The sequence below is a fragment of the Microcebus murinus genome, chromosome 2 (assembly GCF_040939455.1).
Source record: "Microcebus murinus isolate Inina chromosome 2, M.murinus_Inina_mat1.0, whole genome shotgun sequence".
NCBI classification, from domain to species: Eukaryota; Metazoa; Chordata; class Mammalia; order Primates; family Cheirogaleidae; genus Microcebus; species Microcebus murinus.
Window position 1 is genome coordinate 12,877,825 of NC_134105.1, and position 13,489 is coordinate 12,891,313.

The 13,489-nt window shown below is 54.4% G+C and overlaps 1 protein-coding gene across 1 annotated transcript; it reads right to left on the minus strand.

Annotated features, from left to right (window-relative positions):
- Positions 1-303: 303 nt before the first annotated feature.
- PLA2G2C (phospholipase A2 group IIC) lies at positions 304-12,108 on the minus strand. The gene is made up of 5 exons (XM_076010071.1): positions 12,015-12,108; positions 9,940-10,084; positions 8,218-8,241; positions 8,098-8,177; positions 304-473 (listed from the first exon to the last, which is right to left on the minus strand). The coding sequence occupies exons 1-5, from the start codon at positions 12,106-12,108 to the stop codon at positions 304-306; spliced, it is 513 nt and encodes a 170-aa protein (XP_075866186.1).
- Between the last annotated feature and the right edge of the window lie 1,381 nt (positions 12,109-13,489).

Sequence of the window (13,489 nt, forward strand, 5' to 3'; positions counted from 1 at the left end):
GCACTTGCTACTATCGGAATGCCACTTATCTATATATTTATGCACACACATGTATTTGCAGTCCACCTCCCTCCCTAGGATGCAAGCTCCTTCCTGCCACTTCTGCTCTCCCGTTCTCAGATGCCCAATGACAAGGAGTCCCTGAGGCCAGAATGCTGAAGGGCGACCTGCTCTCAGGAGGGCGGGGCTTTCATTCTCCCTGGTGGGGAAGGACTGGAGTCTGCCGGGGGTGATCTGGGAAGGCTTCCTGGAGGTGTGACACTAGAGCAGGTGCAGAATGGCAAGGGAGACTCAGCGGCCTCCCTAGCAGCGGGGTTTACGCCTGCCACAGCGGGGCCGGCCCGAGAAGAACTGCTTGAAGTTCCTCTCGTAGGTGGGCAGGCTCTCTTTGAAGCAGTGCACCGAGCGCTTGTCACACTCGCAGGCCTTCATTCCGCAGTGGCAGCCGATGCTGGGACCCAGGGCGCATCCGCCTGCAGAGACACACAGCGTCACGGGGGGCTCCGGGGCCACCCCCGGGGGGTATGGGGGAGGTTGGTTCTAAGGCTGGGGAGAGCAGGGAGCTTGCTGCAAGGGGTCAAGGGTCAAGGACAGAAAGGAAGGACACTGGGAGTCCGTTCCGGATCACGGCAGGGCAGGCCACACGTGCTGGTCTAGAAGGAACAAGCGGGGGAGGGAGGGGTACGGAGGGCCCGAGTTAGTGCACTTGGGCTGCACAGGACCACGGCGGCCCTTCTCCCAGAGCGCGGCTCGAGTTTCCGGCTGCCTGCCTGGCATCTCGCTCGGGTGTCCCCAGTACCTCCAACTCAAGACAGTCCAAAGGGAACCCTTGGTACACCAGCGCTCCCTCCGCCCGAGAGCCCGTCCTTCACCCATGTTCTCAGCAAACGGCCTGGCCTGTCCCCAAGCCAGGACACCAGGGGCCGACCTGGCTCCTCCCCCTCGGTTCACTTTTCACATCCAGTGCAGCAGCAGGTCCCGCTGATCTCCTGTTTTTATTTTTATTTTTTTATTTTTTGCTTTTCTCCCACTTAATCCTTTGTTTTAAATTTCAGCATATTATGAGGGTACAAATGTTAAGCTTACGTATATTGCCATGCCCCCCACCTCGAGTCAGAGCTCCAAGCGTGATGATCTCCTGTTTTTAAAACATTGCATGCTCTGCCCTCCTCTCTCCAGCTCCCGGGCCACCACCCAGTCCCTGTCATCAGCAGTACCTCCTCCTTAATTCAGGGACCGTCTCCAAGTGTAGCCTGAACTGTGTCCACTCTCCTGCTCAAAGCCCCGCTGAGGTTTCCCGCCCCCCGGGAAAGACGTGACAAGTCTGGCCCCGAGGAGCACCCCTGCCATGCCTCGACCCTCATGAGCCTCTCCAGCCTCATCCCCTCCTCACTGTCCTCCCCTGCTCCAGGTGCACCGGCCTCTTTCATGTCACGTGTCTTGCTCTGTCCTGTCCCAGGGCCTTTGCACGTGCTGCTCTCTTCGTCTAAAGTGCTTCTCCCCAGGATCTGCAGGTGGCAGGATCCATCCTGCCCTCCGGGTCTTGGCCAAATTTCACCTTCTCAGAGAGGTGCTTTCTGACTCCCGATCCACGGCGCTCTCTGGGCCACTCTGTCGCACACCCGTGTTTACTTAATTTGTTGAGCTTTTCCCGGTCTGCGCTTCTCCTACTTGTTTACTCACTTCTGTGCCCCACTGACGGAGCATGAGCTCCTGAGACGGGTCCTGGTCTGTCTGGCTCGTCACAGTATCACAGGCGTCCAGGACAGGCGCTGGCACATAGTAGATGCTCAAGAAATACCGAACAAATGAAGGAAGCCTCATGGGCCTTTGGGATTGAGTGTCTGCCCTTTGGACGAGTTGCCACTAGATGGGGACCTTTATTTCCATACTAGTCAGAGCGGTAGTACTGTGTGTGTGTGTGTGTGTGTGTGTGTGTGTGTGTGTGTGTGTGTGTGTGTGTGTGTGTGCGTGCCATGCACACGCAGGGGCTGTCTCAGGCACAGCCGCCTCTTTCTAGATAACTCTAGCCCAGTTCCATTCTCTTTTCCGGGTTGGGAGGGAGGAAGGGAGACCACAAGACTCCCCGGTCTGTGACCTTGGGCAAGTTGGCCACGGTCTCCGCATCTAGAAAACGGTGCTGAAACTCAGCCGTGTCACGAACGAGTCCGTGTCTGGTCCGCAGGGCGGTGGCGGGGACTGTTGCTCACAGGTGGGCTGGATGTGCCGGCACGCAGGATGTGTCACAGGTGCTTGCTGCTGTCACCAGGGTGACGCACAGGCTCCCAGGGAGGAGGAAGCGGTGCCCTGTGGAGTTGGCCCCCAGCTGGCTACCGTCTGTCTGTGCGCCATCCTGCCTCTGCCAAGTCTGTCCTGCAGAGCTGTCCTCCCACACGTCCCCGAGACTTGATTTCCAAGGCTGCCGACACCGCCCGAGGCTCCGCGGTCCCTCCCCGCTCGCCCTCGGGAAATCTGCCAGGGATGTTCTCGCCTCTGGCGCTCCAGGCCTGCCTCTCCCACTCTTCCTGGCGCCTGGTCCCCTCTGCCGTCCCACTCCCCCTCGGCAGCTCACCGTCCTCCCAGACAGCCTGGCCTGGGGTGCTGCCCACCCCCCAGGTGCTGTTGCCCTGGCAACCTGACACCTGTCTTACCTTCCTCAGTCGCCTTCTCGCCCACTCTCCCTTCCTGTCCGCCTCTTTCTGTTTATCTTGTTTTCTGGTTGTCTCTTCTTTCCTGTCTCTTCTTTCTTTCATCTTGATTCCCTAAACCTCCTCCTTCCTTTCTCCCACTGCCCTCTCCCTTCCTCGCCTGTCTTCCCAGCATCTCTAACCCGTGAAGTGTCATCCTCGCTGCTGTTCAGCTCCACTTCCCACGGCTGGCCCAGGCCCAGGCCTTCTGGAACTGACCTTGGACAGTGGTCCTTCGCTGTGGACTGTCATTTCCACGGCATCCCTCAGCCGCGGTGGGACTGGCCTACCACGACATGGAAGAAGAGGCAACCCCAGGCCAAGAAAAGTTTCTTTGGAAGCCAGCTTTTAAAATCAAGCCCAAATACAGATCCTGCATCTCCCAATGTGCTAATGGAGAAACCGAGGCATAAACGAAGAAACTGAAGGCTTCAGAACGTTCTTTCTCATTCGGTGAACTACATCTCCACACATGCAACAAGGCAACAGGTCTGCTTGCGGCTGCTCCGGACCCCTGCCAGGCCCCTGCCCGTGCCCCTGGCCTCTGTCCTGGTCTTCTCCAAATTCTCTGCGTGCTATACTTGTGCAGTGTCAGGACTTGGAATGTGCTCAGGCTCTTGGCTCCTGCTCAGACCTCTGCTTGGGCTCCAGGGTCCAAAGCACGTGTCCACTTGCCATCCCCCCCATGTCTGATGCGTATCTCAAACCCAGCACGGCTCCCACCAAACTCCAGCTATTGTCAAGGTTTCTCCCCACATCCTCACCAGCTTAGTAGGGACACCACTGTCTACGGCCACTTGGGCCAAGAGCCTCACATTCGGCCTCTGTTTCCTCCACATCCCCCATGTAATCCACTGGCAGGTCCTGTTGACTCTCCCTCCAGAACTCTCCCTCCCTCCCAGGGTCTGACACCCCTCCCCACCCTGTCCCTGCACTCTGACGCAGCTGTGGTTACAGCGCTTCAAAACAGCCCCCCAACGGGCCCTTCCCCGCACAGCAGCCAGAGTGACCTCGCTAGAGCAAACTGAGAGTGCCCCCTGCTTAACACTCCCCAAGGGCTCCCCTGCCATGAAGTGGAAGGCGAGGGCCTTTCCCTGTCCACCCGGCCATCTCTGCTCCTTCCCAAGGCTCCGCTGCTCCCAGCACACTGCCCAGAGAGACTTTCCTCCCCCTGTCCCTGTCATTCCCTGGCCTGTCACCTTGTTGGAGGTGCTTCCGAGCACTTGTCCGTGTCTGAATGTAGCTTTATTTATGAATGTGATACGGTCTCTCACCCTCCCTGGAACACAGGCTCCTTCAGGGCAGGGACTTTGTCTTCCTGGTGGCTGAGCTCGGCCCCTAGCAGGCAGTGAATGCTCCGCTGCTACATGCTGGCAGCGGCCAGTGGAGGAGCCACCCCTAGGGACAGGAGGCTACTCCTTCAGGGCTTAGGTCTGCCACTCCTGTGCTTAGGGTCTCAGGCAGGTTGCTTCCCTCTCTGAGCCTGTTTCCTCAGCTTTCGGATGGAGAGAAAGACACCAGCATTGCCTATTCCTGTCTTCATCCATCCACTCATTAAGCAAACAGGTATTGAGCTGCCAGCGTGTGTCTGGCTTTCAGCTGGGAACCTGGGGTGCAGGTGTGAGAAGGCAGACCCCACACTGCATAGGCCCAGGGGCCTCATTCTCTAGGCCCTAAGAATGAGAGACCCGGACAGGACAGGCCTGCGCCCTGCTCTCACGGAACTTCCATTCTACCTGCAGGGAGAGTCGGGGCGTGAATACACACAGAGGTGAGCAAGACCACCGGGGTAGAGAGAGGTGCATGCCGGGAGACAAGATGGGTGACGGGTCGGCGAGCGAAGGAATACATTCCACAGTAACTGAGAACAGTCTTTGCAAGCTGCACATCTCAATGGTTACCGTTTCTGCCTTCCCCCTCTGGCAGAGAGAGGCAGTCAGAGCCAGGACATGGAGATGACAGAGGCACCGCTGGTTGGAACCCAGGCTCTGCCTCCCCTGGCCGGGCCCTTCCCCACCCCACATATGTATGGGAGTGGGGGTGGAGAGGGCGTCACCCCTGGGTGATCTTTAAGTCCCTTGCAAATGCCAAGTACTTATGTAAGCCCACTCAAAGGAGGAGAAAGAAAAACACCTCCCAGTTGGCCTGAGGGCAGCTGTCCCCACCAGGCAAATTGGTCCCTGGGCTCGGGTGACAGGCCTTTCTCAGCACTGATCTCCCAGTGACATTTAGAGAGGTGGACAGACCAAGTTGTTTTCTTCCTTTCTCTCCCTTGCTCACCTCCTGCATCCCAGAGCAGCCCCTGTTGCTAGGCAACCTGGGACCAGGCCTGGGTGCGGGATTTCAGAACTGGGGAGGCTGGAGGCAGTTAACCCTTGCAGGGGCGGCTGTGTGAACGGAGGAGCCATTAGGGTAGGGGAAGAGGTCTTGTTGCATAAGGGGTGAATGGCCTTAGCCCGAGGGGGGCAAACGCAGAGTGGGCTCTTCAAAGGAAGCTCCGAACATTGGTAAAGAACATCCCAGTGCTTAAGCAAAGGGGGAAAGAAAACTTGGACAATAAGAGAATCTCCACGTCTAAAAGGAAGGACATCAGTGAAGCACCTACTGCAGCCAGCCCCTGTAGCTGGGGCCTGTCAGTCAGTCCTTCCAGTGACCTCGCGAAGTGCAGGTACTCAGCTGTTTGGCACACGAGGAAACCAAGGCCCAGCCCTGCCTGACTCTGGGGCCTTGCAGCAGGACTGGAAAACTCTGGGGCCTCACAGAGAACCAACCTCCATTTTCTCCTCAGTGCCTTCCCCGGGCTGGGGCAGAGCGTCCTGGCCAGCCTGCTGGGGACCCTGGGACTTGGCTGTGTGTGAGCCTTCACTCAGGTGCGAGCCCATCGCCTTCCACGGGGCAGGGTGGGGTGAAGCAGGATGACTGGGTCTGCATCCCCACTCTTCTTTCCCTGGCTGTGTGGCCTTGGCCCTCTAGCTTGACCTCTGTGAGCCTGAGAGTCCTCCTCAGTCATGGGGGGATAAGGCTCACCTCAGAGGCTCATCGTGGGGGTTCAAGGTGCAGTGTGCACAGCATCCGTCACTGATGCTCATAAACTGCAGCTGTTGTTATTATGCCTATTTCGTGGATGAGAAAACTGAGGCCCAGATAACTCAGGCCAGGCAGTATGTTCCAGGGCACTGGAAAGGTTCAAGACACACATGTCCCCACCTTGTCTGTTACTTGGATCAAACCCTCCCCTTGATGGCCTCAGTCTTCCTGCTGCTACAGTGAGGGGTTGGTCTGGGTTGTCTCAAGGGAACTTTCAGCTCTGGAGTCCCCACAAGACCAGCAATGCCAGGAGAGCAGAGACTGGGTCTGCCTTGTTCTGGGCCCCTGACCCCTGGGGCAGTGCTGGGCCTGGGTGGACGCCCAGTGGGTGCTCACTCAGCACTGGGCAATGAACGAGTGGGCTTGGATCTCAGCACATGCCAGTAGCGGCCCCAGGATTAGAACCCAGATCACTGGCTCTCAGCCCTGCTCCGGGGGACAGGGGCTGGGGGAGGTGGGGTGGGATGGACGGGTCAGCCTGGTCCTCACTGGCTGGGTCAGCTGAGGAGGGGCTGCTGCTGCCCCAGTGCTGATGCGGAAGCCTCCTCCCACGCAATTCCCCGAGCTGGCTAGGACTCCAGGTGCCCTGGCCAAGGCCTCAGGAGCAACTTGCAGGGAGGACGTGGGAAGAAAGCAGAGCCCACCCAGCAGCTTCCCAGTCTAGCTTCCAGCCCCTACCTGCACCTCCCACCACCACCTAGCAGGTGCCAATCCGGGGACAGTTCCCTGGGCCACCTCCTGGAGTTCCAGCCTCTGGAACTTTCCTCCATGCTCCCCCATCTCCTGTGGTCTTGGGCTGGGAAGGTGAAGCGGGTTGAATAAAGAAGCTGCCCCAGGTGCAGAGTGCCCGGGCCAGCTCTGGTGAGCGCAGCGGCCTAGAGGAGCCCAGGGTGGAGGCTTGGTCTGGGCCAGCCAGGCCTCCTCACCCTGGTGGGGCAGAGACAGGTGGGAGGAGGCCCCTGGCACAAGAGGACATTGTACACTGAAGCAAATAGTATCTTGGGAGCCACTTTCTCCAGTCCCCTCTCCCTACTTCTCCCACTAGGCCCTGATCCCTTCCCATCTCCTGGATGGGATGGGATGTGGCCTTGGGGGTGTCATAGAAGAGACATTTTGCTTTAGGCCCGAGGATGACCATGACCAGAGAGCTCCAGCTCAGGAGGCCTCCTTGAGCTCGCACAGGAAACAGAAGAGGATTCCTTCCCTGTTGATGATGCATTGTGAACAGAGGGCTGTGAGGGCCGAGCAGCAGACAGAGCTGAGGCTGGTCTTCCCAACGCAGAGGCCTGAGCCCCAGCCCACCATGCTTCACGTCCCTTGGTTGGTGCCAGGGAGACCTCACAGTCCTAACTAGATCTCAGTGTGCACGGAGCCCAAATCCTGGGTAGGGGTCTAGGGGAGACCTGAGGTCTGAGCACTCAGCACCCACTGTCTGGGGGGAGGGGCGGATGTATTTCCCTTTCCTGGAGGATGAGTGGAGGGGAGGTGGTAGTCCCCTGACCTTGGAGGAGGCAGATGAACTCCAAGAAGCACCCAAAGCTGTGCATAAACACACCTGGGTGGAAAGTGACTCATGCAACCGCCAGGGCGAGGCAGCAGATGAGCTGCACCAGTACCGCTAGGGCCACCCAACCGCCCAGCAACGCGGGCACAGATCATACTCACAAAAGGCTACCGCCCAACGCCTTCAAATATGCTTGCTCTTTAGACTGGATTCGCCCTGCATGTACCCACACACCGCCAGCCCCGGAACATGCTCTGGATGCCAGTGCCTCGCCCGCGGCCAGGACACCCTGTCCACCTGCCCGCCCAGCTCCTTCAATGGCCTCAACCGCACTTGAGTTCCCTTCCGCTTCCCGCCTGTGTGCTGTTGTGTCCCCCACAGCACCCACCCCGGTGCTTGGCACGCAGCTGCCCTTAACAAATATTTGTTCAACGGCAAGACAGCCGACTGCTTTGTTAACACATGACAGAAGTAAGGGAAGATGGCCTCGACAGCGACAGTTGCCAAGGCAAGCTGCAAAACTCAATGCAAGCTCAAGCCAATGACTGTTTATTGAGCATGTACTACCTGCCAGGCTCTGGGCTCCCATAGGGCGCCGGAGATACAGCCGTGGGCAGAGACCAGGTGGGACAAAGCAAGCCCCTCCCCCCCCCCCCCCCCCCGCCGCCCCCAGTAGCTCTGATTCTAGGGACTGCCTCCTTCCATCCCAAAGCACTTGGAAAATTCTCATTTCTAAAAGGTTCCTTGGGTCAAAGCGGAAGTAGATGTTAGGGAAGGGGCCAGGTTCCAAGACGTTTCCCTACAGAGAAGGCTACTCACAGACCACGGTCCCGTTGTCGATGTGGAACTGGTAGCCGTTCAGCACGGGCTGGCAGCCGAGCTCCTTCAGCTTCTCGTAGCAGCAGTCGTGCGCCCGGCAGCATCTGGGGCCAGACAGGAGGGCAGGGCGGTGAGGGGCTGTGCCTGGGGGTGGGTCCCTGGGGAAGTGGCTGGAGGACATCCGGTGGGGACTGGGAAGGACTCACCTGCCTCCTCCCCTGGGCGAGAGGGCACTGAAGGCGGGGAGGTGAATTACTGATGATATTAAAAAGAATAAAAATGCCCAGGAAGAGTCACTGAGCCTTCTCTGGTACCCACAGCTGTCTCATCAGCTACTCGTAGTGACCCTCCAAAGTGCCATCATTGTCCCATTTTGTAGGGGAGGAAATGAGATTCAGAGAGGCGGATTTCCTAAAATTAGACAGTGGAAGATGATAGACCCAGGACTCGAATCTAGATCCACGTGACTCATTCGCTCATTGAACAATTTGAACTGGGCACTTACAGTGTGCCAAGCTGCCCGAGGAGCCAACTGTCAGCACAGACAGATGTAGTCCCTGCTCTCAGGGTGCCCAGAGTTAGCCGGAGCTGGACAGGGGAGCATCGGAGGAGAAATGACATCCCCCTGTGCAGGGGTGGGAGTGCAGACACCTGGGCTTGCAGTCTCAGGCCTGAAATGCCAAGAGAGATGCTTTGGGCTCCCTCCCTTGCCATTCCCACCTGCAGGCGGACGGCTTTGCCATTAATCATCTTTGCTAATAGTGTTCAATTTCTGATCAGCTTTTGGACTTGGACAGGGAGGCACAGAGCATTGAGGAAAGGGGACAGACTTTGAAATAGGTAAATTCTTGTTCAAATCCTGACTTTGCCACTTAGGTGCTGCGTGCCTTTGGGGGGTGAGTCAGCAACTCTTGATCTTGGATTCCTGTGGTCCTCACCTGCAAAATGCAGCTGTAACAGTGCCTTGTCCCTTCCTGGTGAGGATTAAATTAGGCCCCATGTGCAAGTCACAATCCCAGTGCCTGGCCCAAATGGGCATTGCATAAGCGCCACTGCCCTTCCAGGGCTCTGGGGTCCGTCCAGCTGGAACGTTCACAGTTCCATGAGCCCAACCCCTGGGACACACGCTCCAGGAGTGATATTGCAGGCTGTGAGGACACGTCTCCATGCTAGGTTAAATGTGGCAAGCAACATTTTGCTTTCTTATTTCTTCAGATGAAATAGCATGCAAACCGTCCTGTTTCCTACCTCCTCATACACTCACCAGATTACACCCACCTCTACTTTTTCTAGGAACTCACACTCCCCCACCCCCACCCTTTGGAGTGGGCCTGGACGCCAGGTTTGTACCACGCGACCTTGCCCAGATGGACAACTTTTCCGAACTGGGCCACTTGGATTCCCTGTCCTAGAGCATGGAATTAGAAGTGGGAGACGGTGAGTCAGTCCTGCTGTGCCTATGATCCCCAAGGCTGGTTTGCTGAAAGAAGGGCACACTGACCACGAGAAGGAAAGAGTTTCTAGAGCTCTGGGCAGGACTGACCACATAATTGCAGAGCCCAGGGCAAAGTGAAAACACGGGGCCCTTACTGAGAATCTCAAGAGGGTGACAGCAGAGCAGTAAACCACACTGCGCCATTCCCAGGTCACACACTCAAGAAGCTGGCCCCGACCCTGGGTTCCTAGAGAACCACCCTCCAACTCCCGTTCAGGTTTTCCTTATGCTGGCCTGAGTTGGTTTCTGTTACCCGCCATGCAAGAATCCTAGTAGCCTCTCTCTAGCTTCGTGCACGGACTTCAGTGCAAACCAAATGATGGGCGGCCCAGAGCCTCTGCACCCACCTGTCAGTGTCGTCCACAGGGATCCCTTTGCCCCCAAGCCCGCAGTAGCAGCCGTATCCATAATACGAGAAGAAGGCGCTGCGCCCTGTGACGTGTTTGACCATCTTCTGAAACTGCCAGAAGCTGCTATGGGTAGGGGCCGCCACTGCCAATGAGAAGACAGGGAAGAAGAACAGATGCAATGAGCACGGGCTGCCTTGACGTCCCCTCCCCTCCTAGGACGCTTTGCATTCGGGATGTCACCAGACCCCTAAAGCAAAGTGCACAGCCACAGCTGGAATCACCAGACCCTTTCCCAAGGAAGAAAATAGGATCAACGTTAGCCCCACAACGCAGCTAGCTCCTTGCTAACCCAGAATGAGTACCCCATTTCCATGACATTAAGAGAATGCTCCACTGCCAACCATGGTTTTCCCACCAAAAGTAGAAAACCACCGTCCGAGGCAGAATCCCCCTCAGGTCTGATGCAACATTAACAGGAAAAGTTCAAAGCCAGAAATGCCAGTCCCTTCAGATGTCATCAGGCATTGCAATCTCATAGGAGAAACAAAATACTTAAGAGGCAGGAAAAACACCCTCAATCCATTTATGTAAATGGCAAATAAAATACACATGGGCCCAGCAATTTTTGCTTCTACAAAATGCTTATGAAAGAGGGCAGAACTGTATATGCAGGGAGGTTTGCTGCAGCATTACTTGTGATAGCAGAAAATTGGAAACCACCCACATGTCCACCGATAGGCGGATAACAACAAAGTTATGTGTCTTGAAATTATATTCCATTTAATAGCAATATCTCCAGGCAATGGGATTGAGGAGGTAGATAAGAGAAAGAAACAGGCAATGTTTATGTTATATACTTTCATGTTGTCTGATACATATATATTTTTTGCAATAAGCATGTGTATTATTATACTTTTTTATTATAATGTTTTAAATGTGTGTGCATAAAGGCTCATAACAGCTGTATAGGAGGGCATATAGCCAACTCTTAAGAGTGGCTACCTCTGGATGTAGGAAAAGGATTGGGGTCTGGGAAGATTGAGAAGGGGCTTTACCTTGTTAACTATATACTCATTTGTTTTACTTTTGAATTACAAGCATAGAGTAGTTTTGCAATAAAAATATAATAAAAACACACACTCAAAGAAGAAAAAGCAGACACAGAGAGTTAGGGGGAATTTTCTCAGGCAATTTCCCATCTCACTGCTGTGTTTGGACACCTTGTTGTCATGAAAGGCTGACGGGGGTAGGGTAGGGGCTGAAGCCCAGGGTGGTCCCTGCTGCCCCAGCAATCCCTAGAGAAAGGGTGGAGCCACACACGGGGCTGGTGTTCGGGACACACTGGTGGCTGCAGAAAGGGTTCTTCCTACATATGGGCACCCCTTACAACATGATACTGAAAACTAAATTTCACCACTGACCAAGGGGAAGAGAGAAGGACATCTTTAATATTTTTTGACTTAGGGACCCAAAAGTAACTGCGACACAGCTGAAACAGACAGGAAAATGGATTTGGACAATCTCTACTCAAGTTATCGAGCAAGAGAGTCCTTCTGTGAGTCTTCTAACAGTTTCCAAACCGTTCCCCAGGAGGTCCTTTCCCACCGAGCAGGTATGGAACCTGATCTCCTGGTAGCAATGACTTACAATTACCACCTATTCCATAAGTCACCCTAAGAATGTCTTTCTGATAGGCAATACTCATTTCTAAATTAGCCAGATATACGCTTGCATTTTTATTCTGGAATCCACATGATTTTAAATAAAAGCAACTAACATTCAAAGGAAAAAAGACTCCTGGGGCTGGGGGTGGTAAAACAGTCAAACACTCTTTTCTAGTACATGCTTAGAAACCTTTGATTTTCTGGAAGTTTTATGCAATCCCAACGCTGGGGTCAGGCCACTTCACAGCAGAGACGGAAGCAGGAGAACACTGGCAGGAGCCTGTTCCACTCCTGATTCTCCTCTGAGTGGCCTATGGCTTTCTCTCACCCGCCACCTCCCCAGGAGGGGTCCCAGTGACACAGACAGGAGGACAGGACCTTGGAGCCATCCCGTGGCTCACTACTTACAGCAGGAGATGAAGATGATGAGAATGGCAGTGACCTTCATTCCCAAGGAGACCAGGGGGCCTGAGGCGCCACGGCCACACCTTCGTCTGTGCATGCGGGGTCTTGCACTTGAACTCCTGTTCGGGGATGCAATGACCAAAATGAGGTGAGGCCATTTGGGTGCAAAAGCCCAACTGCAGTGCCTTTGGATGCCCTCAGTGGAGGACTCAAAGGAATCTCTTTCAAACCTCACTATCTTTGTGTATGGTACCCTTTCTGGTGTTTAGACCTGAATATTAAAATAAGAAGGGTTCAGTTGTTGGGAAAGTGCAAAGCTTTCTTTTTGTTTTTAATTTCTGTCTTTGGCAACATTATCTCTTCATCTTTTTGTTGTTGTTGTTGTTCTTTTCTGGAGTCAGTATTCCGTCTGCTCCCAAGTTTAAAAGGCATATATATTATTCATAATAAAAATCTAGCTCCAGGCCGGGTGGATGGCTCACACCTGTAATCCTAGCACTCTGGGAGGCCGAGGCGGGAGGACCACTTGAGCTCAGGAGTTGGAGACCAGCCTGAGCAAGAGCGGGACCCCGTCTCTACTAAAAACAGAAAAATTAGCCAGGCATGGTGGCATGCTCCTGTAGTCCCAGCTGCTCAGGAGGCTGGAGCCCAGGCGTTTGAGGTTGCAGAGAGCTAAGATGATGCCATGGCACTTTAGCTGGGGCAACAGAGTGAGATTCTATCTCAAAAAAAAAAAAAAAAAAAAAAGAGAGAGAGAGAGAGAAAGAAAGAGAAAATCCGGCTCTGGAAAGTCTAGCTTCATTTGCATCATAGTCCCACAGTGTTTTCCTTCCCTGATACTCAGGTATCTTATCCATAAATTTAGCAATCTCAGCTTCCTCTCCTGTAAAGTGAGTCTAAAAATACCTATTAATAACTGCAGAAACTTTAAGGGCTCCAACATAACTTGTTTTTTTAAAAAAATTAAAAAATAAAAATAAATGTTCAGTGCTTCACAGACATTACATGATTTAATCCTCACAACCACTTAAGAGACTCAGGCCCAGAGAGGCTGAACAAATTCCTCACAATCACATAGGTCTCCACTTCAAGGACCTGTTGTAGGGACCAGCCGGAAAAATGAAAGTTAAATTGCTCTGTACCATAAAATGCAGTAACAGGGACCTACGCCATTCTTACCGCCATTCGCAGTGGTAACGAAAGCCACCTTAGGCACACTTCCCATGGGACAACAGAGAGAACCTGGGCTTGTGTCTCGGCCATGGCATGGCCAGGGGTCAGTCTAAAGCTTTTTTTAAATGCAAGTGGTCTTCATGTGCCCCATTGTAAGTCAAATTAAACCTGATAACTGTCAGGACTTGGAGCCTGAACAATAGCTCAGTTCAGCCTAGAGAATTTGGCAGGTGCTAGGCTAGTTTTACACCTGGGGCAAAATGACCATCCTGCTGCAGGTCCCTGGGAGAGTCCATCAGCACCTT

What these genes read in the sequence shown, in the direction of transcription:
- PLA2G2C (XM_076010071.1), bottom strand. Translation starts at nt 12,108, where the DNA reads ATGCACAGACGAAGGTGTGGCCGTGGCGCCTCAGGCCCCCTGGTCTCC. An exon ending in CCTGTGGACGACACTGACAG is followed by an intron (nt 8,242 to 9,939) that starts GTGGGTGCAGAG and finishes ACCCACCCCCAG; the next exon opens with GCACAGCCCCTCACCGCCCT. An exon ending in CGACAACGGGACCGTGGTCT is followed by an intron (nt 474 to 8,097) that starts GTGAGTAGCCTT and finishes GTGTCTCTGCAG; the next exon opens with GCGGATGCGCCCTGGGTCCC.